Below are 22,508 nucleotides of genomic sequence, written 5' to 3' on the forward strand. Positions count from 1 at the left end.
AGAGAGGGCTAAGGAGAGAAGAACATCTCTTCTCGATGCATTTCGCGCGATAGGCAGTAAAAGCGACCTGTGAACAGAGCAACATCGCCCAGTAGGTCCGGATCAAAAGAAGAAGGAAGCAGCCAGTGTTTCGAAAACGGCGGAAGTCCCTAACCGGTAACTACGTTAGATCGCGTTCACCTACGAGTCGGTGGCTGGTCGCCGCGTGTCACACAAAAGCATTAATTGAGGCGAATCACACCCGTAAGGAGACCGACACACTCTGCCTCTCGTATCCTCTGCTGCTCGCCCAGGACACCCTCGCGCGCGCTCTTCATCTGTCTCGAAGCTCCGTTCCCCGTTCGTCATTGATAGAGTGACAACTCCCCTTTTTAACAGTTCATTACGTCAGATGCCGAGCGGCATCTTTTAAGCAATTTTTTCGTCACGCCAGTTTTATTTTTCTTTGTTCTTGTGAAATTTTAACCCAGATTATTCGTGTCTGGGAGTGTGAATGAGAAGAGATAGAGGAAACGAAAACATGGGCAATAGAAGAACGAAAGAAAGGAAATACTAATACTAAAATGATCTAACAGAAGTGTGCGATCTTTGGTTCTGGAATAACATTGAAATCTTGAAGAAATTTACCTTTTTCCCTGTAATCCTTAAATTTTGTATCCTGTGTGACATTGTCAATAGAGTAAGCGTTGAAATTCCATTCCCACCTTTTTAAAAATGTGCGAAACCTATATCAATTTCACTGAAGATTTTTCTTCATATCGACTTTCAGAAAAGAGAAGGATGGTCTGGAGTAGAAACGGTAAGAGACAGAGACCTTACTTATTTAGTCTGTTGCATATTGTAATAACTCATTCTAGTATGCTGTCCTAGTTGAACTGTGTAAGGTTTGGTTCATGTTGAACGCTGCCATGATGCACCTGTGTTTGTGTTTTGTTCGTGTGATTAGAATAACACCACAAATTTCATCATCATCATCATCATCAGCTAATCATAGACGCAGCATCGCAAGCAAATTAGTTGTCTTTAATATAGTTGTATATAGATGAATCGCAGTATGCATGAGCTCGTGTAAATATAATCATATACATACATTTAAAAAGCATGTGTACTAATCAGTAGCATTTTTTAAATGTTGAAATTGCACCTGAATTAATTTCCATTTTCTTAACTTAGCTATCATTTATTAGCGTAGGTTTTGAAATCCTGTAGTTTATGTTACTGATGTATAACGTAATACGTAGTTGTTAGTTTCTTTTTATTTTTGGAACGTTTTTTCTAATTGAAACATATCATGTGAACATATACTCAGGGAAATTTGCAGTATTGTCAAATTAAATGTTAATTGGTAATCATGATAATTACGGGTTGTAGTGCTATCTTTTCATAAAAGTAGCTGGGAATATATTGTTGTGTAATGCTTCTGTGTTTGTAGCAAAATTGCAGTTGCTTATATCAATTTCGATGCCTTATTTTAATCTGTTCGTTCTTGTCACATTTGTTAAAAGCCGCTTAAATTGTCTTCGAATTTCGAACGTTTGTGTGTCCGGCTGTGATCATGCTTGATATGATTATTAAGATAGCTCGAATAATGATGGTAATAATAATGATAATAATAATCAACCCTCATAAAGCTTCTATTGTGTATGTCCGACGGACAAGTCCCTTGGGCGGGAAGGCACTTGAGGGACGAAGGGCAACAGGTAGCGCTCACCGGAAGCCCCATTGTGAGTCCCCACCATGCTCCAGTGCTTCTGTAGAAGAACCCGACCGCCCGCCCACCCCTACAGTACTTAACCGTCGGGGCGAGTGAGATGACCCTTGGAACGCGAATGCGTAAGGGCGGTAATGACCCTCTTTATCGTGGAGGCTTCCACCCCCCTGACACACGGTTCCACTACCTTTTGGACTGACCCAATCTTTCAAAAAGTTTTTGATAAAGGGAGATATTAATCGCTATCTGGAGTGTCGCGCTTCTCTCTCCCTCTCTCTCTCTCTCTCTTCAACAGGGTATCAAAATCCCCGTGATCATAACCGGACTGCAGAGGGCATGGCGTTTTGTGTTTGGGCATGGCGGCAATTATAAGGGACTAAAAAGAGCCGAGGGGTGGGAGAGGTGGGATGGGGGTTCAGCCTGGGCAACTTCGGGTTCATCCAAGCCAGTCTTGAGCTTACCTTAGAGGATTATTGAGGGTGAGTCGGGGTTCTTTTGAGACGCACAGATTGTTCGAGTGAATCGGTCGCCGATGGAGGAACCAGAAGGTGCCCCGCAGAGGAGAGGCCACCAATTGTTCTCTCTTTACATGTAGTTCTCTCTGACAGGTATCACTTTATCACTTCAGTGAGTGGGCTCGTCTACATTATGCAGCAGGCTACTCGGTACTGAAACTAGTCTTCCTGATTTAAGTTCTTATACTAGTTATACATATATAATTATGTTTGTGTTATAAATTTATAATTATTTTTGTGTTTTGTGAGTCCATACATGTTTAAGAGAGAGAGAGAGAGAGAGAGAGAGAACGGATTGCTGGAACATAAAATTCTGTCTGTTTGTTCACTGCAATATTGACACTCAAAGTGCGACATTCTTGTGGTCCCAGGCGGTGGCCGCTCCGCTTAAGTCAACATAACAGCGCCAGACAATATATACCGCGTCTGGCTTCCTTCCAGGCTGTATGTGGTAAATGAATGAGTCGCTCTTTGGAAAAGAACGCACCTGCGATCTATCGACGAATTCAGCGGATAGAACCGATGGGTGAAATTCGGCTACGCTTCTTCAGTATTCTTCGTGGTATTTGGCATATAGTCTTTCCCGTCTCTGCTCCGTCTAAGATCTTGTTAAATTATAATGACAGGAGTTTTGGAATTTGCGGTCTCGTGCCGTGGGTTATTTTCCTTCATTTTACCCCTTGGTTGTGCATCAGTCAGCTAATTTTCTCCCTTATCGTTTGCACGTTTCAGTCAAGATTTAGGGTCAAAATGAGTTCAGTATGCCATCCTGTGTAAGGATGGGTAAATGTGTCATTTCAGATCTCTCTCTCTCTCTCTCTCTCTCTCTCTCTCTCTCTCTCTCTCTCTCTCTCTCTCTCTCTCTCTCTCTCTCTCTCTCTCTCTCTATATATATATATATATATATATATATATATATATATATCTTTGGACTGACTAATTTAGTTTTCTCAGAGGATTTCCGTATACGCAGACATCCTGGGGAGAGCTTCAAACACCCCCCACCCCTGCCCCCTGTCTTTCCGATACCGCATCCTTCCTTCTCTGACGGTTTACCGGATTAAGGGATTATATTCTATCTGCAGTAATTGTGCAGTCTAATTATACCTTTACTATAAAAATATCCTCTCTCTCTCTCTCTCTCTCTCTCTCTCTCTCTCTCTCTCTCTCTCTCTCTCTCTCTCTGTAGGACCTATACTGATAAATTCGTGACTTCACGATTACAGGGATAAACCTTTGTGTTTTATTTACTATTCTGCCGAGTGGTAACAGCAGAGTATTTTATGGAAAAATACGAATTACCTACCATGTTGGATTGGGAGGATTATCACAGTCGCACCCTCGAAAACTAAAATGTGAATGTAGCTTTCGTCTTGATGCTAAATACTTATGAAGAATGCTTCTTTTTAGACCTTACTTCTCTTGAATGAACGGCCATCATGTTTTGCCTTCTTTTTGTGTTTGTGTTTGAGAGAGAGAGAGAGAGAGAGAGAGAGAGAGAGAGAGAGAGAGAGAGAGAGAGAGAGAGAGGCTGATTTGATTACCTGAAATAGCGCAGTACTGTAGATATTCCCTCTTACTCCGACAGGATATCCGGTAGGCGCTGATACGTCATATCCGTTAGTTATCAGACTATCGCGGAGTAACACTTGGCATTTTGAAAAAAGAACGAGGCGCCGGCGCTTTCGGCCTCTGAAGTCCTTGGATGCCTCGTCAATTTCGACCTAATTACCCTCGCTCTTCTCCGCGGGTGCAAGATTCAGAATTCTACAACGTTCAGCTCACAGCCAGTTCTTATGTAAAGTAATGTTTCATTTGGTTCGGTTTGGCACCGTCGACGAATGTCTGTGTTCAAACTCAAGAGAAAGATTGCTTGGTTCCAACTCACTCTCTCTCTGAAATTTTGACGTTGTGGGGAAGTTGCCTTTGCAGTTGTAATAATAAAAATAGTTCGTGACCTTTCTTCTTAAGAATTTGGAAATAAATCGTGCCTCAGATTTTATAATGAAAAATAATTTATATATATATATGTATATGTATATATATATATATATATATATATATATATATATATATATATATATATATATATATATAAATTATATATATAGTATATATATATATATATATATATAATATACCTCCTGATGGGTTTTATTAGCTCTACCAGCGGTTATTAATTTGTTAATCTCAAGTCATATGGGTATTATATATATACTTATATATATAATGTGTATACATATATATATATATATATATATATATATATATATATATATATATATATATATATATATATATATATATATATATATATAATATATATATATATATATATATATCTATATATATCTATATAATATATATATATATATATGTATCTATATAATATATATATATATATATATATATATATATATATATATATATATATATATATATATATATATATATATATATATATATATATATATATATCTTAAATTCAAAGGACGTGTTGTTTGTCCATGACATCACTATTATCTCAAAAGCGCAAAAACATCCGGTTAAGCCGAGACTGCTTCTTTTCTTTTTCTCGCCACATTTTTTACATCTAAAATATAATTTTAATGAAGTATGTTATGAATATATATCTTGCGAAATATATACATAAATTAATGCTAAATATTTAAATATGACAGGTTTGCGATTGCATTGCAGCGTTGAGAAGAGTTCTTGACTCAAGTTCACTAAATATACAATTTTATAAATTTTATATTATACGATGATTATTACACGATAGAAATTTATCTCCGGTGGAATTTTGCGATTTCGAAATAGATGGAATGCTCATTTAGATTCGTTAGTAATCCAGCTGCTGCTGTACTGGGTTTTAACACCAGTTTCATCATTTTTTTTTTTTCATTGTTCTCGATAGTAGTTTGGTCGGTCGGCGTGATAAGTAAAGTATAATTAAATCTTTCCTGTCTTTTGTTCTCCCCTCACATATATTGTACTATATTGCATTTTTCTTTTTATTCCACACAGACACAGACACACAAACTAACTTGTGAGTGTGGTAGAGTATTCTATGAAAGCGAGATTAGTAATCTAATGTTCTTGTTTCATAAGACATCGTGCATGATTAATAATAGTAAAATACAGTTATCGTCTGCTTAATAAATTAACATTTAAATATTTATACTAAGAATTATAAAAATCATACAGTTTAGCGGGTTTACGAAAGCTCCCGGCCTTATAAATTTTGATGCAAAAATTTGTATTATTTTACAAGGAAGTCATTTTGCCTTGTCAGATCAAAGTTACGAAACAATTAGCTGTAATGATGATAATAATCATAATGGTAACGTGTTGAAGTAGTGACTGGTTTGTATTAGTTGAAATGAACTCGAAGCTTTTTCTAAAGTTTTTCGTGTGCCGTGATTTTTTATTTTTTTTAACCGGTCGCGACTTAATCCTGTAGGGGCGCTGTGGCATGACGGGCCAGCAACAGGCGAATTGTTTTTCGTAAACACTACGCCAGCAGTACATGTCATTTGTGTGTAATTTTTTATTGTAGCATTTCCTGTCCTGATTTCGTTTTATTCTCATTTGACGACTGGGGCCAAGGACGCTCGCCTTTGCGGGGCATTCTCTCTCTTACTCTTTTTGATCTGCGTTGCAGAAATTTGAATTTAGGGTTTTGTTCACTGAAAATCACCCATCATCCACAGATTAGTACGGTTTTCACTCTGCGTATAGTCGCTTGTTATTACACTTCTGGTTTTGAAGCTTATCAAACTTTTGGTTTTCATCGAGGGTGCGCGTTCTTTGCGATGCAACTATATCGTACTCTTTATTGAAATTGACAAAGCGTAAAACACGCTTTTCCTTTCAGTGGCAAATATTTCTCTTACTAAATCAGTCATAAACATGATGCCTTATTGCAGTTCTGAAGTAATTCTTGAACAGTTTTACTGGAAGCTCTCGGTTAAAATAAACTGATGCTAATCATCCCAACAGGAGGCTTTAAATGGACATCATAACATTGAGAATCTTTTGGATTGGGAACCTTACGACCTGGGGATTGGGAGATTAGGAGATCGATGGATGAGAGAGAGAGAGAGAGAGAGAGAGAGAGAGAGAGAGAGAGAGAGAGAGAGAGAGAGAGAGAGAGAGAGAGAGAGAGAGAGAGAGGTACGCGAAATGTAAGTTTGCCTTTCAACGGAAATGGTTCTTTTGCAATATCACTTCGGTAATTTGCAACGGTACTCCGTCATTTTTTTTTTATTTCATTTGTGCTTCCTCTCATATTTCCCTCCTCTGCCATTTGTATCTGCGCTTTATCTAAAAATAATTATTGGCTTTTTACGGTAACTCGGAATAGAACAAACCATTCTATAATAATTTTGCGGAGTGTCCACTGCAACTGTGTGTATATACGAGTATATATATATATATATATATATATATATATATATATATATATATATATATATATATATATATTACACAAGACGCATAACTAATGAAACCATGACTCAATCTGATATTTAATTAAACTTCAAATTTCTCTGGTATATTCCGACCGAAACTTCGAAACGTGATACTTAATGGAGAAAATCATAAGAATTGGAATTTTGATGGCAAAGTAAGGGAAGTCCCGTATTTCATCACTCTTCATTTAACGTAACTAGTTATTCCTATGTTACCATCGACGAGTATTTTCATTAGTAGAAGAACTAAACTTTTGAGTCGGAATTATTGTAAGTAATATATTTGGTTATTAGCATTCTGATCGTAATTTTGAGTGCGTTTCGCGCATAGTTTTTCGCCAAATTTTCAGTTATCAGTTAGCATAGGGTTCTGTTAAGACCTCTGCATCCATTTAAGCGGTCAGTTGGATCCATGATCATTTGAAAGTTTAAATTGCCGATATTTCTTAAAAATACTTTTTCTTCCATATGATGGTATTTTTTTTTTTTAGATACGGTTGGGTCTTTTTTTATTCGGACATGTGTAAATTAGAAATGCACTAATTGAGGATATTAACTACTATGATAAACAAGAGTATTGTATTATTTTTTCCTATAGGCACGGTTGGGTTCTTCCGAAATTTCAAGCTGAAAGAGCGCCGCTTTAAATTTCTTAAAATTATATTCATTTGTACATCATTCAGTTTTCTTTAACGGTTTCACGCAGACTCCAAAGTCAAATCCGTTGACCCGTGCCGTTTGATACCAGGAAGAATATATCGACCAGTTCTTCTCTGGATCCTGGTATTAAGTAACGTCTGCAGAACGTTAGTGAAATTTCTCGTGGTAATCCCGCAGAATTTTACCTTGATATGGATGAAAGTTCAGACAAGCTAGAACAGACAGGAGAGGCCTTTTTGTTTCCCGTCACAGAAGAGATATGCAACGCTTAAATTTATCTTTGTTGTCATCGTGATTATGCCCATGTGTCGCTGTCGTTTCGAGGGAAAACTGGAAATCTGATGCTTCTTAGACTTGTCGAAAGTTGCCTCCTCCTCCTCCTCCTCGAGCCACCAGACTCCCCAAACTTAATTCCTGCGAAAATCCGTCTCTAATGACCATGTATGATAATTTGGCGTTGTTACCCCGCGCTGAGAGTTCATTCATAAGGCACGGGAGGCCATTCCTCCATGACCTGTGACCCCGCCAATCAATTAATGCTCTTAGAAAGTTGACAAGCCTGGGAATGGAAAGCAGCTCGGGTCACGAGACATTACCAGTAAACACAGAGGTTAATGCCTCCTCCTGTTGCCCCCCTCTATATTTACTACAATTGTATCATTTCCCAGCAGCTGTGTTGAGAATACTGAATCTTCTTATCAGCCTAAATCCATAAATTAACGCTTTGGCAGTCAACGAACCGCCTTTAATCGCAGCCAAATGTATGCGCGTTTTATATTATATTTCCTTACGGTTGGAGGCTGACGGAAAAGGATCCTCTCGATACATCTTTCGTGTTTCGTTGCAATCGCGATTCTAGCACACTTGTCCCCCAGGGCTTCGGTGCAAGTGGCATTTGAGCGCTAGCGAAATTGCAGGAATCTCGGTGGCTCCATTGTGGCATCGGGTAACAGCTGCAGCAGCATAAGCTGCAGAAGACGGTGCTGACTGGGGAGGTGAAGAGAGGTCGGTGGCTTGTGCCGCTGATTTCCCTTTAATTGGCTGTGAATTAGGTTAGTATCATAATGCTCGTGGCAAGACCTCTGACCTAACGTGACTCTTGTCTGACCCCCAGATGAACGTTATACATACCTCGCCCCCTCCCCTTCCTCCTCCTCCTCCCACGAGCACGTTTGCGACGGTGCTAAACGGGAGATCTTTCCACGAAAGTATTTTGTTTTTATTGGCTGGAATAAGTTGTCTGCGCATTAACATGACGGTTGTTTGCGCATTTACGTTTTGCCGGAAGAGGCATCTATCATCTTCAGTGCTGAAGTTTGAAGTTAAAGATATATTTTACTGTTATGCTACTCTAATTACTCTGTAAGTTAATTGCTGAAACAGTCTTGCGGATGAAGGACACATATGTTGCTTTAATGTAATAGATTCCCTAGTTGCACACACGCACACATAGATAGATAGATCGATCGCGTGTACGTGTAGAGAGAGAGAGAGAGAGAGAGCTCCCTTTCTTTTTCTCTGTGCAGCCGATGGAAATTACTGAATTCTCACAACGAGGAAGAAAGGCGGAATCGGTGTCTTTGTACCACTGCATTTTCAGGAAACGTCATCAGTCGTTATCTTTTTTTCTCTCTCTTTCGGGACTACTGAGGAAAAGCGCCTCGATTATATCCACCAGTTCTTTGTTAACAAGTCTCCTTTTCACGATTATAATGCATTTGTTTTGATGAGAGAACTACATTTTTTATGTATAGCGTTGTAATCAAGTTCTTTCGGAACTCCTCTTCTTTTCTGGAAGACACGTTATATCATTCTGCAAAAACGACAACAGATAATATAGTTTCAGTTTCGGCTTCGTTTCAAGTTGAAATACAGCAACGTTATTTTCTTCTCTTGAACTCAAGATAGAGACAGCTTATATTTCCTACACAAAGGATACTTAATGCCATTTAGTGGCAATTATTTTCACAATTTACTGCACTTATTTGTTCCGTAATAACACAGCATTAAGATGTAAATTATTATTGGATTTTCGAGGTAATGTACGATGTGAGAGTTTCCTTGGCTTAAATTGCAGACCTTTTTTTTTTTTTTTACCCCTTCGTCTGGCGTGCAAACAAAAACATGGAGATTGAGATCCCAAATGATACCCTTTATAACAATTGAATTACGGTGTTGATGTGAAACAGATCTTAGTTTCGGGACTCCAGTGGTCGAGCTGATCAGCAAAGAATTCTGTTACCGTTTTTAGTTTTCATAAAATACTCCAGTACGATTCTTGTGTGTAACATTCGAAAAGAATTTTGTGTTGTAGACATTTCGTGAAGAGCTTCGGTAATTGCAAAATACGTATAAAGAAAAGTAATTTAGTGATACGAACCTGATGGTACGTCTTTGTGCCTGTTCGTCGCACAATACTCGTTTGGGTCGTAGGTCATAACCCAATTAGCAGATTAGAAAATAGAAAGGTCGCCGGGTCAAAATAGCAACGAAACAACTGGGAAGTAGGTTCTCCATGTACTCAGAAGTCACTATTATTGTTGGGAATGGAGCACAAAAGGTTTCAACCCACACTCATCTGGGGCCTCTGCTATCACCAATAGACACCATGTTCATAAGTGCTGAATTTCATTGGATGTCAGGGGGTTGGGCCAATCCCTCTGACCTGGAAGCTTGCAACTGAAGGGGTGCGCAGAAGTGACTGACTGGAAGTTGAGGCAGTCGAGTTCCAGCGTCATCCTGGAAGAGTTGTTTGCCAACATCCCTCTGGAAATAGACACACGCATACCACAACTACTTCCATTTGTCATTTATATCCTGCTGCACCTTCTAGTGGCCTTTCAGTGATAGATTTATTCATTTTGCACCAGTGATCGCTTCGTCATACCAACTGTGTAGTGCTTGTGTTCTGACAGCTAAAGTTCTGGCATTAACTGTTAGCTGCCAGGCTTGTTATATACCAGTTACAAGAAAGTGTTGGGTGTATTTTAGAAGAGTCAGTCTTTGAAAAAGATGGTTTGCTGGACACTTTATGGGGTGAAACCCCAGTTTCGTCATCCTTACAGTAAGCCTCTGCTTTAGCTGGAAATTCAAGCTTCTTAACCCCTTGGGAGATTGTTTTTTTTTTAGACATACGTCGGTGTTAACGTTATGCTTGCTAACTGATGTTTTGATTCTTTGACAATTTTAATATTCTCTTTTCATATGCAGGATACTGTTAAAAATTGCTTGTGTTCTGCTTGTCATAAAGTTTGTGCCGCAACAAACCTAGTTACCGCCTTAATTATGGTAGTGTTTAGCTGTATGTGTACATTTAGGTGTATTGGTAAAATTGTCTATTTTTTATACATAAATTATTGACGCTAAAGAGGTTGTTTCCCAATAATGCCCGTGCCTAAGGGCTTATACAACCCTTTAATTTCAAGGGATTTCCCTAGTGATTATTTAAATATTTTAATTAATATAATAAACTATGTGCATCAGAGAATCTGCTGTATTGTATTTTAAATTATCGTATTTTGCTATTGTTTTAGAGAATTGCTGTATTTTCATGCAACACAATTTGTTTGCAGTTTATATGTAAATGCAGTTTGCATCATCTTTTATTTTCTGTTTTTCAGGTGGCTATGCAAGTGCGGAGAGTATGGGTGCCGTAAGTGAACCTCCATCTGAGGGTTCCCCTGGAGGTTTTGTCCCCCCTGCATACAGTGAAGTAGATGGTGATGCCTATCATACCCTGCCAGACTCCCATCATGCCGCTTCCCACTACTTGGACCCATCAGCACATGATTTCTACAGTCTTCATGACAAATACAGGCTTTCTTACTTCAAGTACCAGCAGCCCACGCCCACTCACCGCTACCCACATGAATATCCTGAGGGTTACTCCACTCCTCACTATGACCCACAATTTCAGACAGTCCCTCAGGCATTGCCAGAACCTTGGGCAACAGCAGCAGCACAGGGTCATGACATGACACAAGTACATACAGGTGTTGGAGCCCCAACGCTGGCACATTATCTTCCTACGAGGTCTGAAGTTGCTACACCCGACACTAAGCCACCACCTGGTCTGTTGGGTCCAAGCTCTGCAACTTTGGGATACCAGACTGGAAATGGCGGTCCTTGCTTTACTGGATCAGGTCCTATTCAGCTTTGGCAATTCTTGCTTGAGTTACTCACTGATAAGAAGCAACAGCAATATATATCATGGACTGGTGATGGCTGGGAGTTCAAGCTTACTGATCCGGATGAAGTTGCTCGCCTTTGGGGAATGAGGAAAAACAAACCCAAAATGAATTATGAAAAACTCTCTCGAGGTCTTCGCTATTATTATGATAAGAATATTATCCACAAAACAGCCGGCAAACGTTATGTCTACCGCTTCGTCTGTGACCTCCAGACACTCATTGGGTAAATATGATTTTATAAATTGACTTTTTCTAAAAACCCTCATTGAAATTACTTAAAATTTAGTAGTATTTGTTATGTCTCTAAAATCATATATAGCAGTTGTGTTTAATGTAAATTTCATAATTATAAAGTAACTTTTAGTCCATCACAGTTTATTGATTTTCATTTTCATTTCAGTTACTCTCCGGAGGAACTTCATGCAATGGTTGAACTCAAGCTGGAAAAGAAAGATGATGACTGAATGACAGTGCCTGGGGAGAGTTACCTGTTATGAGGAGTAAAATGCATTTTATAGCCTCAAACCTTCTTCCCTTCCTTCTTCCAAAGAGTTAAAGTAGACTTTGCTTTTGTCTGACTTTACATGAAGGAAGCTACTTCAGATGTTACAGTGAAGTATGTTCATTTCATAAGAGACAAGGTTTGCAGTTGCACAGTTTCTTCTGCATTAAAGTACCTTAGAGTCAGACCTTATTGTTTATGAGAATTCAAGAGAACCCCTTATACCAGTTACTGTCATATGTTCAGTATGTCAGACAAACAATCATGTTAATACAGAAAAGTTCAGTTTGTTAAATGGCTGTATGACTGTGTATTGGTAGACGAGTCCTTGTCAGTAGCGGACCATTTATTAGCTTTTTCTATTTTTGTAAATATTGTAGTGTATGCCATTGATGTCGGGCATTTAGATTAGAGTTTATGTTGTGTATAGTAAGATGTGTGTGGAGAATGTCTGCCATTATATGTCAGTGCACTTTGTGTTGTTGTCTGCTCTAAGTTCTTGTAACCAGCCATTTGTACCTGTATTTCTTCTCTGCACAAGACCCGACTATAATATAGTCTATTTTTAGTTATGGACTAGTGAAGAGAATTATGGAGATAACAAAATGAGTGCTTTCAAAACTACAAGTGCTATATATTAGTGTCAAATTAGTATGAGCCACAAAAAGTGGCTGAGTTTTATTTTTGCATATATATATCTCATGAGTAATGATGGTCCCTTCACTTTCTGTCAGTGATCTCCTGGCAACTTAAGTAGCCAAATGATGAAACTTTTTACCAGTAATAATGTTAAAGGATTTGGTACGAGTGCATTTTGCAGGTTCCAAAATTTGTGAGGGTGCCTTACTGAAAATTTGTCAGGGATCTGATGCTGTTTTGGAAAAAACTAAGGTTGCATTAAGAAAAATAAGTAAATCCCTTGTGCCTTTTCGCTCTTGAAATCCCACATTTAAGGTCCACACAGTTTAGGTAACCAGGAGTGTTGATAGTTAAAAATTTGATAAGCATGTGTAGGTTTGTGAACAATGAGAGCACAAATGAAAACGCTTATGTTGTATGTCCTTTTTGAGCATTTTCCAGTTTTATCTGTAAAATGCTCATGTTACTGTAGAGTGGGTTGGGGATTATTTGGAAATGGATCCTCTGTTGGAAGAATACCAGGTTGTATTTTATTGAACTGTGATGTTTACAAAAAAAAAAGAAAAAAAAAATGCATTTTTGGGGATCATATTTTCTTTTGAAATGTTATGTAGTGCGAATCATGTTCTCCATGTTCTACTGTGACTATGTAAGGTGTTCTGTTGTTATTTGTGATACCTTGTTAACATTATGACCCGTTGGATTTTATTGAATTTTGAATGAGACAAATCATGTTGGTAGACGAAAAAAATTGCAGTATATCATCATATGAAATACTGCACCGTATATTCTACATGCCCTTTTCATAGGATTTTCAACAAGTTTTAATTTACATCATTAGTCAAATCATTGACTGAAATTTTTCCCATGCCCAGTGTTCAATATTAACATTCTACATAAAAGGCTCATTACCTGTCCTTGCTTCACAAAGCCGTCCCAACTTTGCGTTCAAGTACCACAAGTGCCAAGTTTCTGATTGGAAGAGCTATGAATGTTTGATGAACATTCATCTGTGATGTTGCTTCTGCTAAAATATTTTTTGGGCAAATTTAGCCTACCACTTATGAGGGCATGAACTAATATTGAGACTAAATTAATTTTCAAATACAGTATATTTTTTGTTTAAAAGAATTACAAATCTTCATGAAAATATGCCAGGAAAGGGTTACCAGTAACTGAACTATACAGTATAATAATGTACATTGCTTTGGTGCTTCTACTTACTCAACAAAGCAGATTATATACATGGTAGTCTTTCCTTCCTGAGAAACCCATGATGCCTAACCAAAGACTGTATTTTTGGTACTGAAAATTTTCTCTAGCAAATTTAGATGAACAGTTTACCCAAATATAAATATTAAGATAGTTATAATAGCTTTGTTCATATGCTTACATAGAGCAGTTTGTACTGTACTACATAGTACTTGCAGCATTCTACAAAATATAAAGAAAACTTCCAAGTAGAATACTTAAAAGTTCTTCCGATATCTTCCATTATGTCATAAAAATTTCACTTACAGACTGAAGGGCACAAGATACAGTTTCTGTATTTGATTTTTTTTCAGTGATTCCTGACATACCATCTACAGATACTTTTGAGTCCACTTACCTTTGCTTACAAATGTGTTAAAATCTGAAGAAATATAAACACTGCTTGTTTTTTCAGATGCTGGTATTATTATTGAACAAAAGATCTTTTCTGATAATGTAGAAGTACAGTACTATACTAATATACTAAACATGCAGTTGAAATGAAGTTATCTTGAGTAATAAATACCTTTAGAGATGATGTAAACCTTGCAGCAAGTTGTCTCTGCAGTATTGATGTATAATTTTTATTGTACTAGTGACGTGCCTGAAAGCAGAAATTGTCAAACCAGTAGTTTTGTCAGGAATCTATTTCTTCACCCCCATTTGAGAGCTGTATGGAGTGGTAATGATGACTTGTTTTGTTTTGCCAGCAAATTGTATATTTTACATTTGCAACCAAAACAGGTGCTGTTACCATAAGTTCAGCTGCAATGATGCCAAAAATTACCCTGCATCATTACCTAAGGCCAAATTTTCATATTTATTTTTATTTTTATCTTGTTTTCCTCACATTATGGACTTGCAGTGTAAATAGATGTGTCTTTAGTTTAAGATTTTTTTTCTAATGTTGATTAAGCTGTATGTTGGTCATGCATTTCCAAAGTATTGTATGTAATTATAATTTGATGCTTTAAGCTCTAGTTGTAATGCTATTTTACATTTAAGTTATAAAAATTATAATTTCTGTCTCCCAAAAAGAAATGAGAAGTATAAAATTCTTGCATTATTTGAGCAAGCAGCGAGCCTGCATTTTTCTATTGTGTAAAAACTTAAAACTCCTGGCCAGACTTGTCGTGAATGAAGTCACTATATAAAATCTGAATCTCAGTGAACAGTTTATCCAAATTCTTATTCTTTGTAATTCCATAAATATGCTGTTGTATATACAGGATGTATAAAAAGCTAAAAATAAAACAATGATTGAAATAGTCTATGATTTTTACCTCTCATATTTCATTGCTGGTTTTATAGCACTGACCATTTTCTGAGCAAGTAACGTTCGATTTAAAAATTATGCACATACTACAAAATATCAAACTAATATATTTTGGTACTTTGCATGCTTAAGGTTGGGTAAATTTACTTATAGTGAAGGCTCACTGTAACTGTGTAAAATATTTCACTTAAATAATATACGCATGCATGCAATTCAGAGAATTAAAATAAAAATTTTAAACATCCCAATATAAACTAGAGTTCTCTCTCATCTACTGTTTCTTTCTGGGACAGCCTTTTAGCCACAGGAACGACAAGTATGAACTACATCACAACAAAGAAAACTTGAGAAACTTACCTCATAAGTGGCGGTCTGTTTCATCCATTACACCATTCAACCTGTATGCTTGCTCCAATAATAAAATAAATCTTCCAACTGGCACTGGAAGAACATGTAAGATGCCTTTAAAAGCATTTCCGAGTGATTTAGGTTTGTTAAAACAATAACTGGCTAATCTATGCAGACTGAAAGCATGACAAATCCCCAAAAGAAAAAGTTACCAGTTATTTCCAGACAAATCTCTGGTCCTCATATGTGAGGAATCACCAGGAAAAACTCCCTGGTTTAACAGTAAGCAAGAAACATTTATCATGAAAATCATGTCTCTAAAGTATGTTCACACAATGAAATCTCACATGAAAAAAGAATGTTCAGTAAAAGTATAGTTTCTTACAAACTCTACATACTTTATCTTTTATGCAGCAACAATTCCCTATTAATACTAACCCATCATTTTCAGAATTGTATTATTGTACAAAATATTTTATATCCCCATTTAATTTTCTTGCATTAATTTTAAACTTACTCTGAATTAATATTAGAACAGAAGAATACAGCTGTTGTGCTTAATCTACAAATCCAAAAACAAATCTGGAGACTGCTGAGGCCAAAATATTATATAATAAATAAATTATTTCTTACATACTTGGCCAGCCAGCCAACAATTCAAGAAAGGAACTTACATCCACCCTTTTGGGACCAACGAATTTGCGCATAAAATCAAGTTATACATTAGCCTTTTTATCACACTACGTTAAGACTCCTAAGAAATGAATACAGTAATAGTTCCCATAAATCACAATTACAAAGAAACCAACAATACTGCTCACTAAAGAATTCTCTTACAAACTGGTCAAATACCGTAGCTGATGGCATATAAGCTTCCCCCTTTTTTGGTAGAGCATATTATTAAGGAATACAGTATTTGTGTATTTACACAAACATGTAATGTCATCAACAAACATTTATATCTATCGTATGGCATAAAAAACTTGGGCAAACCTGCAACTAAGGCAGTAGGAGAAATCTTTTCAATAATAATTCTGTTGCAATTTACAAGATAGAACAAATGCCTCTTGGGTATACCAAGAAACATTCTGTAAAACTCTCTCCACCTATGATAAATAACTCCAGCAATGACAGTGATTTTATGAGTGCTCAAATTTGCAAAATAAAGCTGTATGGTAAATATGGGATATTAAAAAGTTTGTGTATTAGAATAAGGTTTTTAGTAAGTTCACATAAGTTAGTGTTTTTGTTACATCAGGTCACATGTTTTATGTTAAGTTGATGTGTAAGCCTAGCCTGCATGTGTATGGATACACCTATACATCACATTAAGTAAACCACAGTTCTCATTGGTACCCCCTTTCTCTCTCTCTCTCTCTCTCTCTCTCTCTCTCTCTCTCTCTCTCTCTCTCTCTCTCTCTCTCTCTCTCTCTCTTACAGTATTTTTATGACATTATTTAATGCATTACTTTATATTAATTAATGCAGAAATGTAGTGTTACATACAAATATTTTTCAGTATGCACATACATGTTACACTGAGGTAAATTACATGTTTATGGTACATTTTTTTATGAAAAAGACATTTTTTTGAGGGAGAGACAGACAGAGAAAATGCAAGTTGCTATGCATCATATAAGTCTATCTACTGTCTAATGCCTTTGGCATTAAGCTGCCAGATACCTCGACTTTCCATATAAGCAGCCAGATACCTCAACTTTCCATATAAAACCCTAGTGTATAGTTTGAGCCATTACAGGGGGGGGGGACGGGGTCTGTATGCCATCAATACAGAAATTAAGGAATAGTAGGAGTCACAAAATGTTAATGGGTCACAAAATGTTAATGGTTTGATTTGCTGGGATAACCTGGCAATGGAACTATTCCACTTCAGCAAGGTTATTCTCTGGCTACAGGACAGAATAGTGTTACTGTACTTACTGTGCATTGCAGTTACCTCCAGGTCACCCTTTTGCAAGGTGTAAATCTTGCTAACTTACCTTACTAGGATGCAACAGAACCACCTTGTGGTAGACTACTAAATCATAGCCTAAACAGTGTTCCACAAAACCAAATGCACAGTTGTGGACTCAATAGGTAGGTAGATTCCAAATATGTTAAAGAAAAAGATCCAGTATACTGACTCTCTACCTGTCTGGTTTCTCTTCTCATGAAGACTTGATAGCCAAGGCAACTACTGGTTATGTATGGTCACTGATTTGAACAACAGCTAAAGCATTTGGTCCTGCTAAGGCAATCAAGATGCAAACATATTAGCAACAATGATGGAGCAGTTTATTTACTCAACGTGGGTCACCAAATGACAGTCTGAATGGTAACCCAGACTCAGCTGACTGGAATGTAAATTCACAATAAAACCAATCAGGAGAACTGATGTTGCCCAATCTCATTCTCCAACATGACATCTCATTACAGTATTTCATCAAAATCTGCACCTCTGGCCTACTAAGTCTGTCTTTTGAAAGAAAGGGCTTTTTCTCTCAAGATCTGTAATTAACAGAAAAAAAAACAATTTTACTATTAAAGACATGCCTTTTGGACCAATCTTATGAGGGTCAAGTGTCCAACTCCGTAGGTCTGGTAACACATTCTACTGAAATTAAAGATAACACTGTCAAGGCTGCCAGATACCTAGAAACTTCAGTCTTTTATGAGTTACGTCCCCATTTTTCAGTATCAAAAATATCTGCAACCCTTGTCACACATCAGTGATATAGTCTGTTCCTTGCCCCATCCTCCAAAGTTCAGATATAAAGGTTGTGCAACTCCTCACAAAACAACTTTAGTTGTAACCCACTGGTTGGGTGCCAGTGTTATAAAAAAAAAAAATCATAACCAGCATGTGCATTGCTCACCTTGTTGACAGGTTACCGAACGCATCAGAGATGAAATTAGATCAATAGCATGGCTATTAACTGACCTTGACTAGAGATCAATTGGTATTGCTAACCTGTCTGCCAACCTAACAAAATCACATCCCAAAGGAACAGCCTATATTCCCTTCATGACCTAAGAAGTCATGTGTTGAAAAGGCAATCTAAACTTGGGTAGTCAAACATAAATCCTTTCAGTCACATTCCAAAATGGACTCTACTTTTTTTTGAAATTCCCATTTTTTTGTGTCTGGAACTTCACACAATTTGCTGACTGTTATGTGGTTTTACTGCCTTAAGTCATATTTTATAGTTAAGATTTATTCTATCCTCATAAAAATGAAGATAATGAAATGGCCACAGTAATGAGACAATGCAAAAGCTGGGCCCTTGACAAAATAAAAATACACAGCCAGAAGCACGGGTCTAGTCTGTTCACTTACCTCCCACAATTCCAAAATGACAAATGTTGGTTGAAATATCAAATGTCACAGAAATCTAAGAAGATTGCCATAGAGCACATGCCCAGCTAACCATGCCCTGTGAAACTTAAGAATTTCAACTTGGTGGCCTGGGTAAACTATTTCTCTTTCAAAAACCAAAGTATTTAGAAAAATATATCACAGGAACTGCAATTATACCTATCATTCACTACAATAAACAGAAATTCATGCATAACTCTCCCTCCAAAAAATTCTCTATCCTGTTGGTATAGAACATGGAAACACTTTGATATATAATAAAAACAGGATTAATTATAATTCCCCACACCATAAAATTTCTGAATCACTCATACTCTTCACGTAAAACTAAATGATAAAGTAGTTTAACAAGACCAAGTCAAATTTCTAGACATTCCTCTGGACCACCCAAAGGATTAACTTTAAACCATGTAAAAACTGAAGCAAGATATATTGCAAGGAAGTTGAACTGTTAAATGTGAACATACCAGCAGGATAGGATGAAAAGTAAAATAGACAACAAGACAAGTGGGAACAAATGAATACTGAAAAGAACAATGTTCCACATAATACTCACTGCAAGCAGTAACCACTATGGGGATAAGAAGTAGAATCTGAACTAGAAAGCAGGATGGGGTTGGTCATCAAAACAAATGCCACTGAAATTAAAAAGCCTTTATAGAAGTCTCCCCTTATGCATGAGAACTTTCCTTTTAAAAATTTAATTTTTATGATAAAATTAAGTTTTGTATATACTTACCCAGTAATTACTTAGCTACGAGTTTCTACTCGAATGGCAGTTAGAACTCTGAAATCCACGATAGTGATTCTTTTGTTTTGTGTAAGTGACTATGCCCCGCCCACTTTCGGGGTACAAAAGAGGAACAACATCGCCAACATGACAATTTGTTTATGCAAAAAAAGAGTCCATTTGCAGGGAGGAGGGCGGGCTCCATCTGTAATTACTGGATAAGTATATATATATAACTTAATTTTATCATAAAAATGTCATTTTTGTATAAGAAACTTACCCAGTAATTACTTAGCTGATTCCATATTGCAAAGTTGTGGGGAATCATGGACAAAAGCTTAAGTTATAATTGATGACATAAATGTTGTTCCTTACCTGGTGAGAGAGCTGCTGCAGGTAGATACTGCCTCTAGTGACACTCATCTCAACCTGTAGCTAAGTGGCGGCACTTTGCAGCGAAGGAGTACTCCGAAGGTTGACGAAGTATAAGACTAAGCTTTGTGATGAAGGTGTACACTGAAGGCCAACAAAGCATACATAATTGCCCCTGCCTTGGGCACAGTACCACAAAAATAATATACCAGAAAACAAAGTCACCTACACCATAATTAAACATAAAATGATTAACGATGAAAATCAAGACCACCACCCAACACTAAAAACTGGTGGGCACTCCAGGTACATCACGCCCTCCCAGACTCCCCAAGAATTCAACACCATTTTCAAGGCGAAGAGAAAAGGAAAGGAAGGGACACTTCCTACACTTCCTCACCCATCACCGCACCAGCTACGGACACAGGTCCCAGGGTACTGCATTTATCATAAACTGTCTCCACGTCCCACAAATAGTGCATCGCGAACACCGACTTGCATATCAAATGAGTTGCCTCCAAGATCACAGAGAGAGAAAGACTGTGCTTGAGCGCTACCGAAGTGGTCACTCCTCTTACCTCGTGAGCTTCAACTTTCAATAGCGGTAAGTCAATCTCCGCTAACTGTGAGTGTGCCTCAACGATGAGATCCCTCAAGAAAAACAAAATGGCATTCCTCGATAGGGGTCTAGAGGGGTTTTTCACCGAACACCAGAGATTACTAAACTGGCCTCTAATCTTCTCCATTCAATGTAAATAATATCTGAGGGCATGTACTGGGCACAGCTCTCTCTCCTCCTCCTCCGTGCCTAGAATATCCGATAAGCTTGAAATCAAAAAGGAACGGGGCCAGGGATGCGATGGATTTTCATTTTTCGCTAGAAATCCTAGCAAAAAGCAGCAGACTGCATTCCCTTGCGAAAAACCGATCCTTTTGTCTATTGCCTGAAGTTCACTTACAGTACTCTCTTAGCCGATGCTAAGGCAACCAGAGAGAGTTTTCCAAGTCAGAACCCTTAGAGAGGAAGAGCGCATAGGTTCAAAGCAAAGGTTGGAAAGCCACTTAAGAACTACGTCAAGATTCCAAGAGAAGGACTCCTCTTTCTTGGACTTGGAGGTATTGAAAGATTTAATTAGTTCGGATAAGTCTTGATCGTTCGAGATGTCTAGACCCGTGTTGAAAAATGGAGCTGAGCATTGCTCTGTAACCCTTTATTGTGGAGAGAGACAACCCCTAAGATGATTTCAAATAGAGAAGAAAGTCTGCTATCTGAGTGATAGATGTTTTAGAGGAAGAGACTTTGTTTCTTCTACATCATCCCCTAAAACGTGCCCACTTTGCTTGGTAGACATTATAGGAGGAGATGCATCTACCTTTGGCGATAGCCTCTGATGCCGATTTAGAAAATCCTTTCACTCTGACGAGTCTGTAGACAGTCGAAATCCTGTCAGGGCCAGAGAGGACAGTCCTTGATGAAACTTCCTGACGTGGGGTTGCCTGAGAAGACTTGGAATCTCGAGAAGGAGCCTCAGGAAGTCTACGAGGAGATCAATCAGGTCCAGAAACCACTCTTTCTGTGGCCAGTAGGGAGCCACGAGAGTCATCTTTACATTGCGGTGTGAGTGAAACTTCCTTACTACTTCTCGAATTACCCTGAACGGAGGGAAGGCGTAAAGATCTAGGCTGAACCAGTCCAGGATCATGGCATCCGTCGCCCAAGCTAAAGGGTACAGAAAAGGGGAATAGAACAGAGGAAGGCAAATCTGTTTTGTTGACCTTATAATTTCCAAAGGCTGGCACACACACACGAAGATCTTATGTCCACCCCACGGGCAGAATTTGTTTGTGGCGGCTCAGCTCGTCCGCCAGTACACTGCACTTGCCCTGTATGAATCAGGTGACTAATCGAGTCTGGTTCCGATCCGCCCAGCTTAGCAGGTCTCTCACTACCTCGCAGAGTGAAAATGAGTAGGTCATCCCTTGATGTTTGATAACCAGACCTAGATGTATCGCCTTCAACTCTCTCGCGTTGATATGAAGGCCTTTCTCCTCTGAAGACCACCTCCCTGAGACTTCCAGTCTTACGAATTGCTCCAGAGAAGCCATCCTTGGCAAGAGGCTCATCCACTGGGTGGTGGCGCAAGAAAGAAGCGAGAGGAAGAGGTCTACCTTCCTCAGACAGTCTTCTACTCTCTTGAGTGACGAAGAAGCCCAAAAACTCAGAGAGTCTATCAGAACTCCCAAATAAAGAATCTTCTGAGTGGGATTCATTTGTGATTTCTCGAAGTTCATTAGTAGTCCTAATTCCTGGGTTAAAAGAAGTCTTCTGTAAGTCCTCCATGCAACATTTCTTCATGGGCAAACAAATTAGCCAGTCGTCCAGATATAGAGCAATACTCACTCCCGCTAAATATAGCCAAGCCACCAAAGGAGCCAACACTCGAGTGAAAACTTGTGGGGCCA

General features: G+C 38.0%; 1 protein-coding gene across 16 annotated transcripts in view; it reads left to right on the forward strand.

Annotated features, from left to right (window-relative positions):
• LOC136842758 (protein C-ets-1-like) overlaps positions 1-15,209 on the forward strand; it is a 419,972-nt gene extending 404,763 nt beyond the window's left edge. For 9 of the 16 annotated variants that reach the window (XM_067110533.1, XM_067110536.1, XM_067110531.1 and 6 more), the window contains 3 exons: positions 770-799; positions 10,982-11,774; positions 11,952-15,209. In XM_067110533.1, the coding sequence (XP_066966634.1) occupies positions 770-799; positions 10,982-11,774; positions 11,952-12,015 (887 nt within the window). In that variant the 3' untranslated portion in view covers positions 12,016-15,209. The remainder of the gene's footprint in view (positions 1-769; positions 800-10,981; positions 11,775-11,951) is intronic. The other 7 variants (XM_067110539.1, XM_067110541.1, XM_067110534.1 and 4 more) reach the window with 1 other exon arrangement.
• Positions 15,210-22,508: the final 7,299 nt, after the last annotated feature.

Source organism: Macrobrachium rosenbergii, chromosome 10 (genome assembly GCF_040412425.1).
Source record: "Macrobrachium rosenbergii isolate ZJJX-2024 chromosome 10, ASM4041242v1, whole genome shotgun sequence".
NCBI lineage: Eukaryota > Metazoa > Arthropoda > Malacostraca > Decapoda > Palaemonidae > Macrobrachium > Macrobrachium rosenbergii.